Source organism: Suricata suricatta, chromosome 10 (genome assembly GCF_006229205.1).
Source record: "Suricata suricatta isolate VVHF042 chromosome 10, meerkat_22Aug2017_6uvM2_HiC, whole genome shotgun sequence".
NCBI classification, from domain to species: domain Eukaryota; kingdom Metazoa; phylum Chordata; class Mammalia; order Carnivora; family Herpestidae; genus Suricata; species Suricata suricatta.
In genome coordinates, this window is record NC_043709.1 from 17328519 (window position 1) to 17345125 (window position 16607).

Genomic DNA, 16607 nt, shown 5'->3' on the forward strand with positions numbered 1-16607 from the left:
GGAGAATGGAATCTCACTGAGGTCATACAGGCCATACAGTTGGGGAAGGCTGATTTCCCAAAGAAATTTCCGGCATACTGGAGGAATAGTAGCTATGGTAGTCAGCCGCGGCTAGGTAATGCTGCAGCGAGCAGCAGTCTGGCTTACCGTAGACAGCTGTAACTAAATTCCTTCTCAGTCACGCGAGGTCAGTGGGGGTGCCGTTGCCCTCCATGTTCTAGCCCAGGTGTCTGCATTGGGACCAGGCTGTTGTCAGAGTTTTGGACAGAGTAATAGAGCTGTCTCTCCATTTCTTTGTACAAACTGTATAGTCTTGCTGTCATCATCCATTAGGTACAAAAGGAATTCACTTTCTAAACTGATACCCAGTCTTGTTTCTGGTTTGGGAAAGTACACAGGTCAAGGGCCCTTCTTCCATTTATACTTCAGAGTCTGCAGTTTAGATAGATTGTTTGTCTTTTTGTGAGTGTTTGGCATTCTTTCCTTTTGCCTTGTAATTCCTCGTGTTTGTTTTCAGCACTTTTCTGAAGTGGTTTTATGGGGCCTTGAAATCCCTTTTAAGCTTCCCATGTTCCTCATGTTTATTTTGAGTAATGACAAATTAAACATCTGAGCTTTTTGCCTGATGATGTTCATGTGATGAATACACCTTGGGCTTTCACGGCAGCGGGACATTCCTGGCAGCTTTTGGAGGTGTGCTGCTAGCGGTTTTCCATCCCAGCAGGGTTCCTTGATGGCTTCACATTTTCTTCTCAGGTTGTAGAAACGGAGAGGGACTTTGTTGCCAACATTTTGTAAACATGAACTTCTAATTTAAGCAGGCTGTTAGAACTTCCCCCGGAAAGATCATTTGTGAAAGTAGAGCCATCAGTCACTCTGTAAGTGATCCTTCGTTACTTACTTGGCTATGGATGGTGCCGTGCAGTCGGTCATATTCAGAAAATAGGATCTTCCATAGTGGCCCACTGATTACGTAAGGCCGGAAGATCTGTGGTGGTACGTGCCAAAGAGCTTGGAACTACTAGCTCCTCCCTTTCCCAGGACTAGTTCCTGTGAACTGTCTACCTTCACGTTTTAAAAAAAATGATCCTGCCTTGTTTACTGTCCTCAGGTGTATCTTAATTTGCAAAAGAAAGCCAAGGTAAATGTCTCATTGATTTTTGACAAAAGAAAACTAATAAAATGGAATCGTTGGTCCATCTTGGCTATTTGGATTTTCATTAGACTCAGCCGTACCTAGGTGGTCAGTGGGAGAGAAATATGTGCATGTGTTTATAAATTCATTCATCTAGTCATTCGTTTGCTTTTGTTGGACATTCTGCGTGGGAATATAGAGGCTGAGTTTTAAGTTAGAGTAACATGACAGCTTAACTGGTGACCGTGAATAGGCTTCAGGGGTGAACCTCCCTGGGATTTTCTGCAGCATCTGTATGTGCATTTTTCTGGGGAAAGATTCTGTAGCTTCTATTAGATTCTCAAAGGGATCTAAGCCATGAAGCTGTAAGGAACCTTCTCAGATGTTCAGAATCCCTCCTAGTGGCTACTCTGGTCTCCTCATGGGAGCTGCCACCCACCTGTGAAAGCAGTACCTTTTGAGTATTGCAGGAGGCCCCTCAGAATGAAAGTGGGTGACACGGGCCATTCCTAGCCACAAAAAAGTGAGCAGAAGGGAAGGGGGAAGCAGTGTTGACTCTCTGATGAGTACCAACGTGACGCAGGATTACTTAGGGTACAGTGCACCCTTTTCAAATGCTTGTTGATTCCCATAATCGTGGGGAAGAGTTCAAACCTCAGCTCTGCCATTCAGAGCACTGTGTGTACTTCAGCAAACTACATAATTTCTGTGCTCATGTGTCTTCATATATAAAATTGGGTTACTACAGTATTCGTTTCATAAGATTGCTCTAAGGATTAAGTGGTATGATAGCATGTAAGGATTAAATGCTGTGATAGCATGTAGCATATAGTGGGTGCTTAATAAAATTAAAACAAATTTTTTAAATTTATTTTTGAGAGACAGCGTGAGCAGGGGAGGGTCAGAGAGAGAGGGAGGTACAGAATCTGAAGCAGGCTCCAGGCTCTGAGCTGTCAGCACAGAGCCTGATGCGGGGCTGGAACCCACGAACTGTGAGATCATGACCTGAGCCAAAGCCAGACACTTAACTGACTGAGCCACCCAGGAGCCCCTAGTGGGCGCTTAATAAATATTAGCTCCTACAGTGGAGCTGAGGGGTCGTCCTCAGTGATGTAAAGAGCAGTCAGACATGGACAGTTTGAGTTTTGTGTGCATGTGTTGGATATTTGTACCTATCTCCCAAAAAGTCTCCTGCTCTCTGCATTTGCCCAATTATGATCTGTTTTGGTGTACAAACATCATAAAAGGTGAAAGAATAGTCACATATCCTCTTAGGAGAATAGAGTGGGTCTTGTCACAGAATGTTGCATGAAAAGGTTCCTGCCACGGAATTCACAATTCCTTTTTGTCTTGGGAAATCTATTGTGCAGTCTTTAATCCTGATTTCTTTGAGGATATGGTGGTTGAAGACGCACAGTCTGAGATTTCACCTTTGTGATCAGCTCATCTGTCATCAGGGGGCTCCTCCCTGTCCACGCATCTTCTGAGCCCTCTAATAATTGGGAGATGCCTCCCTCTGTAGTTTTATTCTTATTGTCATTCTGGGTGGAAAATGAAAAATTATGAATTCTTAACTGTGTTTCATGAAAGTAAAAATAAAATGCAAAGATGGTATCTTCAGGCTTCTTTTATAACTTCTTGAAAATAATGTGGTACTTTGGGTGAGAACACGGAAGGATGATGCTGTCATGATGGTTTATTTCACACTTGAACCTGTTGGTGGTGATCGGAGAACAGAGTCACATTAGCATGTTCAGTGGGGAGAGCACATGAAATCATACATACACTGTGAGGCCAACTTCATAAAACACATCCATGAAACAATATTGCAGCCAGTGCATTAAATGTTAATGGTTTTTTTCTGGGTGAGGAGATGATGTGTGATATTTAAATTTAACTATCTAAATGTTTCTCCGTCTTCTGAGATTTGTACCTAGCGTATGTTCTTTTTTAAACCAAACAAATCTTTTTGTGATATTGAAACAAAGATTCTTTTTTTAATTAATATTTTATTTTTGAGAGAGTGTTCACCTGTGTGCAAGTAGAGAGTGGGGCAGGGAGAGAGAGAGAGAGAGAGAGAGAATCCCAAGCAGGTGCCATGCTGCTAGCGCAGAGCCCAATGCGGGGCTTGATCTCATGACCATGAGATCTTGACCTGACCAAAATCAAGGGTTGGACATTCAACCGAGTCACCCAGGCACCCCCAAAGGTTCTCTTTAAACAAAGTTTTATTGAGATACTATATTTAAAGTTTATTTATCTTGAGAGAGACAGAGTGAGTGCAAGTTGAGAAGGGGCAGAAAGAGAGAGAAGGAGAGAGGATCTCAGGAAGGCTCCATTCTGTCAGTGCAGAGCCTGATGGCAGGGCTCAAACTCATGAAACCGTGAGATCATGACCTGAGCCAAAACCAAGGGTCAGACGCTTACTGACTGAGCCACCCAGGCCCCGAGATATTATTGACATCCTGTACCATTCACCCACTTGAAGGTTTCCCATTTGGTCGCTTTCAGTATATTCACAACAGCCATCTGGCCATCACTCATCACTAACTGGAGAACATTTTCATCACCCCAAAAGGAGATTCTACATGCATTAGCAGTCTCTCCATTTGACTTACCTGTTCTAGACGTTTCAGATAAATGGAATGACCCCATTCTCGCAGTCCTTTGTGACTGGCTTCTGATGCTTGCACTTCGGTTGATGCACTGAGGAATCCTACTAACCCTTACTGATCACGTGGTATAATATAGTTTTTTTTTTTTTTTTTTACTTCTAGACTTGGTTCCTTCAATTATGAACAACTTGTTGAATCCAGATGCTATTTTCTCAAACAATGAAATGAGCCTGTCGGACATTGAAATCTACGGCTTTGATTATGATTATACGTTGGTGTTTTATTCAAAGCACCTCCACACGCTGATATTTAATGCTGCTCGGGATCTTCTCATCAATGAGCACCGGGTAAGAGCACAGGGACGTTATGGCCTCCCTCCTCCTTCTCTTAGACATTAAAGAACAGCTGTGAGCGGGTCTGGCCCTGTGCCTGGCACACAGACATCACTTCGTAAACTGCTGAATGAATGAGTAGATTCTGTTCCATTTCAAATGCCTCTATCGGAAGACTGTTTTTTTTTTTTTAACCACTTTTTTTGAGGTATGATTGACATACAAAGGCTGTGCATACCTAATGTATATAACTTGGTGAGTTTGGGGATAAGTGTACACTTGGGAAGCCATCCTCACCATCAAGGTCATAAACTATCTGTCACCTCCGAAAGACTCCTCCTGCCCCCTTCATCAGTATTACTGTTACTTGTGCACGCATGTGCATGTAAGATCTACCCTCTCAGATGTTTTAGTCATACAGTGTTTGCTAGAGGTGCTGTGCTGTGTAAGAGATCTCCAGAACTTGTTTATCTCGCATCACTGGAACTTTGTACCGGAAAATAGTTGTGTTTTTTTAAAAAAATCTCTAGATCTAGTCTCTTTAACGGAAGACTTTCAGGTTACACGTTAGTGGAGATTGGGCTACAGACTTCGTGCTCTCATTTGTCACCGAGCCGTGACGTGCTTTCTCTCGAGCTGATGAGCTGGCAGCCTGCTGTGCTCTGGTTAGAAGAAATCCTTCAAACGATAGGCAGTGTTTTACCCTCATCACGACTTCAGTTGCTCTATTTTATTTATTTATTTATTTTTGAGAGAGAGAGAGAGAAAATATGAGAATGAGAATGAATTCCAAGCAGGCTCCCCAGCACGGAGTCTGACGCGGAGGCTCAGTCCCACGAACTCTGAGATCATGGCCTGAGCTGAAATCAAGAGCTGGATGCTCAACCGAGCCACCCGGGCGCCCCCGACTTGAATGGCTCCTGGTGCGTAGTGTTGTTGGGAGCTTACAGTAAGGAAGGCAAAAAGAAACAGAGCCTGACATGCTTTTCCGTAGTCCAGTTTGAGTGCCTATTTCAGGAGCCTGAATGAGAAGCATCCTCCGAGGTCATCTGGTCCTAGTGTTCTTTGAGAACTCCCAGAATGCCCTGAGAAGTGTAGCTCAAGGGTCTGTCTCAGAACGGAGTGCATTACTGCAGGGGGCACTTCTGATCTGGGAGTCGAACAAGTCTGCCTTCAGACAGCTTTCACCATTGATCTCTTGTCAGTTATTCCTTCACACATTCCGTCAGCCTTTACTAAGCACCCCTCCACACCAGGCCCTGCGGTAGAAGCAGGGGGAGTGAGGATTAGAACACAGGGACCCCACTGTAGTGGGGAGTCAGTCGTGTGAGCAGAGGAATTACGCAACCTGCTGGAGGTGTCTCCACGCATCTGAACAAAGAGCTAAGGATGTGTAGAGGATGTTGGAGCAACTTTCTCTGCTTGAGAGAACTGGGAAAACAACAAAGCAAGTGATACTTCTGGGGAGTGTGAAAGGCATTATTCAGCAAAGGTGGTCTGGGGGTGGGCAGACTGGCAGGTGTGTGAAATCTAGAAACCTAGATCAGGAGAACTGTTTTATACCTGATTTATCCACTAGGTTAGTATGTAATCTATTGGCTACGTGTTCTAGTCCAGCCATTATGCTGTCCAAGATGTCTCTTTCCCAGGCTGATCATTTAGTTTTTTCAACGATTCTCATTTGGTCTCCTTTCTGGTCTTTTATCACTTGAGTTACCCTTCTTTGTGTGTACTTTGGTTTATCTCCCTCACATGTGAGTCCCTGAACTGAAGATGTTACTGCAGGTGGGGTCTGACTAGTATGGAATAGAGGGAGATCATCACCTCCCTGGTTCTGGATATCCTACCTTTATTAATGCTACTGAACTTTCCATTCGTTTTGGATCCTGACCATGTGAGGCAATATATTTCCTAATCTCCTCAGCTTTTGGTTATTAGTGGATTTAATAAGCAAGTCATTTTCTCCTTATTCAAAATGCAGAAATGGCATTTGTCAAAAATAACCTCCTTTCTGCCACTAAGGCGACAGCCAGCTTTCTTTAGTTGTGGCCACTTTTCCACATGGACACCCATCGAGCCACCTGCCATCCAGCTGCATTTGCCCATCTGTTCAGGAGACTCTTTTCTTCCATCTAACCTACAGATGTTTCCCTTGATAGTGAGGATGGAAGCAGAGGATAAACTAGGGGGTCCTGTCCTTGTTGCCCTGTCTGCAAACCTGCACCGTCTCGCCACCACCCCACGGGGAGGATGAACTGAAGGGCTGTTGTATTGCTGATGGCGTTCTAGACTTAGGTTCAAATCCTGACATTCACCACTTCTCAGTAATCTTGAGAAACTTACCTAATTTCTCTGAGCCTCAGTTTCTTCGTCTCAGAAATGGGTAAAGTAACAGTACTCGCCTCACAATGTCATTGTTGTAATGAGTGAATATATATCAAGTGCCTGGCCCATAGAAAACACTCAATAAATGTTATCTATTGCTAACTGTTCTTTATTTTTTTTTAAGTTTATTTATTTTGAGAGAGAGAGAGAAAGCTCAAGAGAGCACACAAGTGGGGAAGGGCAGGGAGGGAGAAAGAGAGAGAGAGAGAGAGAATTCGAAGCAGGCCCCTTGTCAGCACAGAGCCCAGGGTGGGGCTTGAACTTATGACCTGAGCTGAAATCAAGGTCAGATGCTTAACTGACTGAGCCACACAGGTGGCTCACTACTGTTATTTCTAGTATGTGTGACAACCAGGCAAATAGATGTTGTCTCTGTTTTACAGGTGAGGAAACTGAGGCTAATGGAGATGAGTTCATAGTTCAAAGCCTCGAGATCAGTAGGAGACGGAACCGGAATTTGAACTTAGATCTGTTTCCAAGGCATAAATATTCTTTATTACATGTTGTTCCTTGTGAGATTAATAACACGTTTCATTTCCACCCTGTCGTTCACATGGAAATAAAATATTCATGATGATAAAAAATTTATGAAGATAAAAAATGTATGAAATTTGGGAAAAAAGGGAGATGCACTAGGTGGGGAGGAAAGAGGTGCAATCATGATTACAAAAGCTTCTGTATTTAAGATCACTGAAGTTTCATTCCCATTATGTCTGTTTGTAGCTGGGATAAAAGAAATAAGTCATAACACTAATTATGTCAGGCATATTAATAGAGTCAATTATGCTTATGCAGATTTTTCTCTTGCTCTGATTAAACAAAATAATTCTTCCAAGAGGCATTTAATTTGGTGCCATTTTTCCTGCCAAAGACTAAATGTACTTGTGGAGATGGAAAGACATCTGCTTTTGAGATGCACAGTAACAGAACGTAAGTCTACAATTTAGCATCTTCCCCAAAAGCAAATGTAAAAGTTCTAGTCCCTTAATTATTTTTTTTTTTTAAGAAAAACAAGTTTTCATAAAAGTAGGACAAAATATAGGGCAATGACTCTGTCTGTAGTTTCCTTTCATGGGCCGACCAAGGAACAGAGAGTAGTAAGAATTCTGGGCTCCGTTTCCCAGACCCGCACCCTCCTCAGTGTTCCCTGTCATTAACTGGCACTCGCACCCACCTGTGTTTTTGAAATCTAGAGCCATGACTCCTGACAGTCTCCTGGGTCCCATGTCTGATCTCTCAGCGAATGCTGTGGGTTCTTGCTTTCTTTTTTATGTATTTTTTAATAGAAAAAAAATTTTAATGTTTATTTTTGAGAAAGAAAAAGGGAGGGAGATCACAAGCAGGGGAGGAGCATTGAGAGAAGGAGATGCAGAATGCAAAGCAGGCTCCGGGCTCTGAGCTGTCAGCATAGAGCCTGACGCGGGGTTCGAACTCATGAGCTGTGAAATCATGACCAGATCTGAAGTCGGACTCTTAAGCGACTGAGCCACCCACGTGCTCCCTCTTCTTTTTTTAAAAAAATAAACTGTGAATTTGAGGAGAGTTTTAGGTTTATAGTTAAGTTGCAGAGATAATACCGAGAATTCCTATGTGTATACATGTCTGGTTTCCTCTGATCACAGTTTACTGTGGTACATTTCTCACAGCGAAGCACCACATTGATACGTTATTATTAACTGTAGTCCATACTGGATTCAGATTCTCCTAGTTTTTATCTGATATTCCTTCCCTGTTCCAGGGCTCCATCCAGGATGCCACATTACATTTAGTTTTCATGGTTCCTTAGGCTCTTCTTTGACAGTTTCTCACAATTTCCTGGTTTGTGATGATTTTGACAGGTTTGAAGAGTACTAGTCAGGTATTTTTTAGGATGCCTTCTCTTGGGATTTGTCTGCCATTTTTTTCCATAATTAGACTGAGGTGGTGGGTTCTGGGGGAGGAAGACCACAGAGGTAAAGTGTCATTCTCACCCCATCGTGTCAAGGGTACGTGCCATCTACATGACTCACTGCCCATGATGTTGGCCTTGATCATGTGGCTGAGGTGTGTGGATAGGGTCTCTGCTCCACGAAGTTACCCCTCCCTTTTCTATGCTCTGCTCTTGGGGATGAGGTTACTCAGTGCAGCTGTGAGCTCTCTTTTCACTCTTTCAGAAGATACTCATTCAAAACATGTTCTAACTCCATCCCCTTCTCCCCCACTGCCACCATCCTGGGCCAGGCCACCATCACCCTCTGACCTATCGCTCCTGGACCCAAGCCCCCCTCAAGCCCTGCCAGCACACCTGGAATGACAGAGAAGGCCTTCCGGTGCTCCCAGGCCCCCACCTTCCTCCCCACCTGTCCTCACACCAGAGTTCTTGTGGTCCCTTGAACTGCCAGAGCCTTTGCACCTGCTCTTTGGAATATCCCTCCCAGCTCCAGGCAGTGTGAGGCCTCGCTCCTCTTTTTATTCTTCTCTTCAGCTGTCTGAGCCCTTGCAGTGCGTTTGCTCTGTGGCACGGCTCACCACGGGGCATTCTGCTGGTGTCTGTGTATGTCTGCCTCCCCACGGCAGAATGTGAACGCACGGCCGCGGCTGTGCAGTCTGTTCCGTCGGTTCGCTGCTGCTGTATTCCCAGGCCCTGGTGTAAAGTACCTGCTCAGTAAGCACGTGACCCATTTACCGAATGACACAGTGAGGTGAGAGTATTGTGCCTGGTGTGGAATTGCACACATATGCGGGTGGTTTTGCCCTCGCTTCCCATTTTGTGAAGACTTTAGAGAACTTTGTTTCCATATTCTTCTGCCCTGCCACTAACTAGACTCATTGTTTAGGCTCTTGAAACATTCGAACAGAGACCTCTGAAAAACCCGTGTTTATAGGCCTCTGGACCTCAGGAACTCACAGGCAGGGTTGTGACGTAGAGGTTGCGAGCCGTGCTGAGAGCTCTGTAATTAGCCAGGAAGGGGGTGCATGGCCAAGCTGCAGACCTGGAGGAAGGACGTACACATTTCTGGGTATCCAGAGTGGGTACTCCTGGGTATGAACTGTGCTTGAAGCCAGAAGGGACATTTGTGGAGCGTCTTGCTCTTCCTCTGTCCCCACGCACCAGCCTGCTCAGATGACCCTTGGAATTAGAACCAATCCAGGTACTGAAGGAAACCAGACAGGGCTGATAAAAACCCCCAGTGCAGGTCTTTTATCTTTTTATACCCTTTGTTCTACTTTTAGAGACACCAGTAATCTTCATGACACATTGAATGAGTCATGTATTTCAGGCTGGTGGAAAGTTTCTCAACTCTGAAGAGTCCAGGAAATCTAGACCTAGGCCACTGGAGGGAAGTGTAACCCCCTGGCTGAGGGCAGCATCTCTGGCTTCCTCCACCGGGCATTACTGTTGACAGCTATTCCCAGAGATGCTGTGAGCTCGTGTGTGTGCACGCAGACCCGTGCGCATGTGTGAGTTGGAAAGGGGCCCGCCATGAGGACATCTTTGACTTAACTGGTTGCACGGGGAGTCACAATTTAGGGGCACGAGTGGAGAAGAGAAATCACCCCAGTCCGTTTCATTTTCTGTATGAAGGAAGGGGTCTGGAGGGGTGACGTGACTTGCCTGAAGTCCTCTGGGAAGTAGCAGAGGCCAGTTCCCAGCCCAGCAAAGCCATTCTGTTTCATTGCACACCTTCTACGGCTGCGTGCCATAAACTGCCCATTGCTCCTCATGTATGCCCCCCCCACCTTTTTTCCTAATTCAATATAAACTTTTAAAAATATTTTTTTACTATACCTGTTGTGGGGCTTGAACTTACCACCCGAGGTCAAGAGTTGCATGCTCTACCGACTGAGCCAGCCGGGTCCTCTGCATGCATCCTTGCTTTCTCCTCCCTTCTTCACCTGCCCTAGGACTCCTGGTGTCCTTACCTTGGAGATGAGAACACCGACACAGAGAATGCTCACCCAGCTAGCACACAGTAGGACTGGGATTCAATCCTGTCCCATAGCACTGGGGCCTGGGTTCTTCATGACAATAGTGGCCCATGAGGCCCTTTCAGCCGCCTCTGTCCTAGTCTCCCGACACCGTGTGTCTATCAGGGGTGGCTCTCCGAGGATCCACTGCCCCGGGGCCCACGAGTGGGTGTATGTGGCCATCTCTCACTGGGACATCTGTGTCCTGCTCCTGCGTCAGGATAGACCTTGTTAGAGGAGTTCCCGCAGCCTCTGGTGGTGCGTGTGCAGAGAGCGCATGCTCTCACTGCCTCGCGGTCCGTCTCTCACTCCTGCGCGGTCCGTGGCACAGAGCGCATGCTCTCACTGCAGCGCGGTCCGTGTGCAGAGAGTGCATGCTCTGTCTCACTCCTGTGATGTCCCTGCACAGAGAGCGCGTGCTCCGTCTTCTCACTCCCACCCGGCCTGTGCAGGGAGCGCACGCACTGTCTCTCACTCCTGCGCCACCAGCCTGCGCTGCCCTCCTCACCGTGAACCCCCAGGGAAACTCACAGGACGGGCATCTCCTATGGCGGCTCGAGGGTTTGTCAGGGTTGCTTACAGGGGATTGGAGTGGACTCCCGTGTGACACGGACCTGGTTCGAGTCCTGGCCCATACGCTGCCTATCTTTGTGAGCCTGGGCAGTTCACTTGACTCTGTTTTCTCAGATTATTCAACAAACGGACATGAGATGCTCCACCTCCTCCGTGCTGGTGCAGTGAGGAGTACTTAGAATAAAGTCACAGAACTGCCCAGAACAGTGTGTGTCACGTGGCTCAGCGAAAAGGCACCTCTCTCAGGAATGTTGAAATATCTCCCCTGTGTCCTACCTCTTCCTCTTCACTCCCAGGTTCAGGAGGCGATTCGAGAGATGGGCGGTCCCAGGGCCTCACTGCAGGAGGCTGGACCGCGGCGCCATATGGTGGGTTCCGGGGACGTGTGTACCAAGTGTGTTTGTAAAGACGCGGAACTGTACACAGTGTTCAGAAGTCTTGGAAATGCCCCTGAGTGGAAATAGCATCTGGTGATTTCTTGGCACGAGTGGCGGGCATCGGGTAAATGAGCTCAGATGTGACATTTGAGTCAGCACTTTGTGCAGCACTTGATGCGTGCGGTTCAGCCTGGTGGGAGCAGGAAGCGTCCCCACACAAATGGCCCTGGTCATGACAAGTTAGTCCAGTCTTACAGGGAGGTTCCCGCGTGCCCTGATAGCTGTCTAGGTTTTTATCTAAGCAGTTGACCTTGTGATTGGCAGATCCTGGTGACGCAGCCTCTCTAGGCTCAGGAGCACTCTTTTATCCTGCAAGACTGGACTCCAAGGGCAGAGGGGAGTCCGGAGAGCAGGCCCAAGCCTGACTCCCCGCCCCTCCACACCCCAACTGTGTGGCCAGGCCACATTGTTTCCTTCAGTGCCCTGGTGTTTCATCTGTAAAGTGGGAATGGCAGGGCCTATGTGCGGTAGCAGCAGTCACTGCGCTTGGTACATTGGTTCTATCCCTGGGGTAGCTGGTGGTCTAATCCTGAGATGTGGGGAGGGAGAGGACTTGGATGCCTAGTCCAGTAGATGAGAATGGAGTGGGATTTTTGCGATGTTTCAAGAATGGCTTAAGAATAGGAAATGCCCGGGGAACCTAGCTGCCTCCAGACGTCATGCATGTTCTGAATCACCGGGTTCAAGCAGCAGCTGGGTTCCACATGCGGAGAAGCAGGGCCCACTTGGCCTTAGTGGGTGGCAGACTGTACCTGATAACGGTGAGGTCTTTCTGGCCCATGGAGGGTGAGCAGCGGCCGACAGTCCGGATGAGGAAAGCAATGAACGCCATATGGAGGGCTCCTGCCCAGCTTTGAAAAGCTTTTCACTTGGGTCTCTTCATGAAACCTGGTAGTGGGGGCATGTGGGGGGCTGACACACTGAGGTGCTCAAAGATGTGCTGAGTGGATGGTTGATAACGTGTTGGGAAAAGTTGTGCTTCCAACAGAGGGGAGTATTCATCAGTCTACATACAGTGGGAGGAAGTTTCCGGGGTCTTAGGGATATAGGAGTCCTGAGGCAGAGGGAAGGGATGGCAGGGGGAGTTAAGATGAGAGATGCAGGGACAGGAGTGAGGCTTTACCTCTGCTTGGGCAGATAAACAGGAGTGGAGTAGAGGGAGGGCTCTGTGGCCAAGAGGAACTTGGGTTCGGAAGCAGAGGGCCAAGCTGTGCTCTATCCTGACCCCGTCTTCCCGCCAAAGGGCATCAGCCACCCCGGCTTTTGTACAGGGACCAAATGTGGACACTGTCTTGAACTTACTACATTGTTAGCTTAAAAATGGTTTGTTTCTTTTTTTCCCTTAGTATCCGGTGGAAATTAGGAAGTACGAGTATGACCCAAATTTTGCAATTCGTGGACTTCATTATGACGTGCAGCGGGTAGGTTTCATCCCCATGTTCTTTTACAGATTGATGGTGTTTGGAAATAACATGTACTCTTGGTGCTTTTCTTTGCTGATTTTCAGTTATATTCTGTGGGGCTGCAGAACTGAATTATTAAAAAAGCCATCTTTGGATAAAGTCTTTTTCAGAAGACCATGTGTTAGAAAAAATGAATGAATCCATTTAGCCATTCGGAAGATACCATTTATTTCTAGAAGGAGGAGTCAGTTGTCATACTGTTTTTGCGGATTTTTCAGTCATTTCCTTGACAGGTTGCACAGTGCTTTAATCAGCAAGCAAATCTGTCAGAAACACACAGTGTGCTTCCTTGTCACGTTGGCCTGGCGTCGATAGGATCCAGAATGGTCCCCACAGTTCTCATTAAATATGCTGTCTGTCTGCGTTATTCACTTGCACCTGTGTTTATGTTTTTAAAGGCAGTTTTGATGAAGATTGATGCTTTTCATTACATCCAGTTGGGAACCGTCTACAGGTAAGAGTAAGAGGAGGTAAATTAATTCACCCAGGGTAACCAAGTGGCTTTGGGATTCAAGACCCACTGACTGTTTAGTGATGAAGAGGGTTGCAGCATGTGTATTTGTGATTTATCCTTCAAGAACATTTATTGGCACTGATTATCATGCCAGGTCCAGAGGGTTTGGCTTACAAGGATGCCCCAAGGAGCTGAGAGTGTAGGCTGGAAGCCGCATAAGTGAACCAGGGACTGCACTCCAGAGTGACCAAGGCAGTGATGGACATGTGCTTAGACTCTGAGGGGGTCCCCTGGGGGGCTCCGAGGGAGGAAGGGCTCTCCGGAGGTGCCCATCTGCCAGCTGAGGGAGGGTCCTGGAGTACGGGTTGGGGCGGGAGGGACATGGGCGTTAGGCAGCAGGCTCTTGTTCCCACTGTTGGCCGTTGGGTAGTTTGGCTATTAAGACATTTCCCTCTCTGTTTATTAGAAGTAGGAGAAGCACTTAACTCAGTCTGAAATCTTTGTAACTGAAAATGAAGGATTTTGCTTTTTCTAATTCTTGAATTTGGGGAGGATTTAGGAGTATGGTTATTGTACCTTAAAAAAAGAGGTATGCCTATCTTAGATTCTTCTTTCACAAACTATTTTTTTAATAAAAAGTTTTAATGTTTATTTTTGAGAGAGAGACAGACAGACAGAGAGGGCAGGGGCAGAGAGAGAGAGGGAGACACAGAATCTGAAGCAGGCTCCAGGCTCTGAGCTGTCAGCACAGAGCCCAGTGTGAGTCTTGAACTCACGAACTGCAAGATCATGACCCGAGCCGAAGTCATTTGCTTAACTGACTGAGCCCCCCCGGCAGCCCCCCCAAGTAGTTTCTGTTTTGATCCTAGCACTGGTTGAAGATACATCCAGGTGCAGCCAGTCCCCACCCCTGACCCCCCACCCCCAGCCTGTCGCCAAATCCAGCTGGCTGCAGCTGGCTCTATCCCCACTCTTGAGCTGACCTCTGGTTACTTGAGCCTTAAAAATGCAGCTTGTGCGGTTCTGTGCCTGTGAGTGTGTGGTAGGGTAGTGCCTAGTCTGGGGGCAGAGAGGTGACTCACCCAGCAGAGTTCCTCCACTTCTTAAGTTTCTTTCTAAGTGTTAGAGCCTCAGGCATGTGCACACCTGAGTGCTGATAGTGAGCAGGAGCTCTGCCCCAAGGTCATTGCCCAGAATGATTTGGTGAATGATAAAGTGCAGTGCCCCTGTTGTAGCAAGTTAACAAGATCGGGGACAGAGTATTAATAAATCCAATCCCCTTGGGTGTTTTTGAAAGTTCTCTGGGGGCGGAGAACAGAGGAAAGAGGCGGACATTAGATTCCCATCACACTTGCATATCAGCCATCAATTACAGTATTGTTGGCCAGGTGATTTTATATGATAAGCAGCCTGTTCTTATTGGTAACTAAGACTCTTGTTACACTGTTTGTATTCCCACCGCACCGCATGGACTTTCTGGCATTCATTCTGTGGTCTCCTCACCGTTGGTGTCTGTTTCTCAAGCACTTTCCTTAGAGATGTGGCCGGGGAGCAGACACTTTTCTTGATGACACGCTAGAGTGGGCAGTGCCAGGGGAGGAAACAGCAGAACATGAAACCCTCAGTGAAAGCGCCTGCTCCCCGTGCCAGCGGGCAGGGCAGGGTGAGATCCGGGTCATTCAGACACCCACAGTCACCTTTCCTTTTGTGGAGGGGCTGGATTGGCTAGCTGCCCCTGGAGGCGGGTGAACGGCACATGGCACCCTGGCCTTTTGTAGATGAGGAGGCTGGCCTTGACTGTCACATCGAAGCTGTGGTCATCCCTCTTGGAGGTAGCATCCAGGCTTCCTGCCTTATGTCATGGGGCTTTTAGCCTGCCCGAGCCTCAGGCATGGCTTTTCCCTCAGCAATGACTGTAGGTTAGAGTATCAGAGGTCAGGAGGATGACAGGGACAAAGCTGGCCTTTCTCTTCCTAATGTATTAAAAATATAAACACGGAAACAAAGACCCACCCCAAAGCAAACCCTGCCTCAAAGCGAAGGGAGCCTTGTGCTTGGTTGAGAGAGGCAACTTGGCATCATGGTTGAGGAGCCCGGGCCCTGGAGCCAGAAAGCCGGGAGTCTGGTCCTGACCCACCACTTCTTTCTTTGCTGACCTTGGCTAAGATATGTGACCTACCTGGGCCTCAGGTGCCTCTGCTGGGAAATGGGGGGATAACAGTGCTTCCCTCCTAGGATTGCTGAGAAGTAAGTGAATGACCGTGTGGAATTTATACATGGCGTCTGGTAGGTATTATTCTTCCTGCCCTTATTACCAACGGCATGCTGTAGTAACAGTAGTCGCTTCTCGCCTGTTGTTTGTCCCAGTTACCAGAGGCGCACAGCTCACCTGCTCGTGACAGCGGTGTCTTGCCCCTCGGCTGAAAATCCTGGCAGTTGCCAGAGCTCTGAAAATCACTGCTCTTTCTAGGTGAGTCTAACCACAACGCCTGTGCTTTTTCCAGAGGCCTCAGCGTTGTCCCTGATGAAGAAGTCATTGAAATGTACGAGGGGTCCCACGTGCCTTTGGAACAGATGAGTGACTTTTATGGAAAGGTGATGAGAGATTATTTATTTAAGTCAGCTTATCTGTTTCCTTCTTGAAACATGGTCTAGTAGACTTAGGATCTTCCGAGTGCTCCTGGGGAGCTGACAAGGGCATTTAGGACTGATTGCAGAGGCCCTGGATTTGAGAGAGGCTAGGATGTTGGTGTTTCTCCTAGGTCCATCATGATTCCCCTTTCTTAGCCCTTTCCTCCCTACCTGCTGAAGGCTCTTTACTCTTTTCTTGTACCCGCCCCTGTCTGTCCCCCCATCCCAGTGTGTCCCCTCTTTCTGATGAAGTCTGTGTAGCAGTGGTCACCTTCCCAGAGATCAAAGATAACAGGTCACCTGATGCCTCTGCTTCTGACTTCTGTTTCTGAACCTTTGCTCCTTCTCTTAGGTGGGCTCTTGTTTCCATTGTCAAAATGCAGTGGAAGATGCCCGGTCAGCTGGTAAACTTAGGGCTACAAATCACAGGCCTTCAGAGAAAGGCTCTTTTTCAGGCTCCTATATGGGTGCACGGGGGTGCTCATATTCCGGAGAGTTACGTGGCCCTTTCTGTCATTCTCCGGGCCATAATCGACTTGCCAGCTTTCCTCTGGGTTTGGTGGGAGAGTGTGAGCTGGAAGTTGGACTGAGTTGTCACAGGAGCGTGACGGTGGTTAGACTTTTGTGGTGGAAC

The 16607-nt window shown here is 47.3% G+C and overlaps 1 protein-coding gene across 1 annotated transcript in view; it reads left to right on the forward strand.

Annotated features, from left to right (window-relative positions):
• The window catches only part of NT5DC3 (5'-nucleotidase domain containing 3), a gene marked incomplete at its 5' end in the record, with an annotated part of 56487 nt that overhangs the window by 16797 nt on the left and 23083 nt on the right, over positions 1-16607 (forward strand). Inside the window, 4 exons of the mRNA XM_029954082.1 lie at positions 3913-4097; positions 12772-12846; positions 13287-13342; positions 15847-15937. Coding sequence (XP_029809942.1) covers positions 3913-4097; positions 12772-12846; positions 13287-13342; positions 15847-15937 — 407 coding nt within the window. The remainder of the gene's footprint in view (positions 1-3912; positions 4098-12771; positions 12847-13286; positions 13343-15846; positions 15938-16607) is intronic.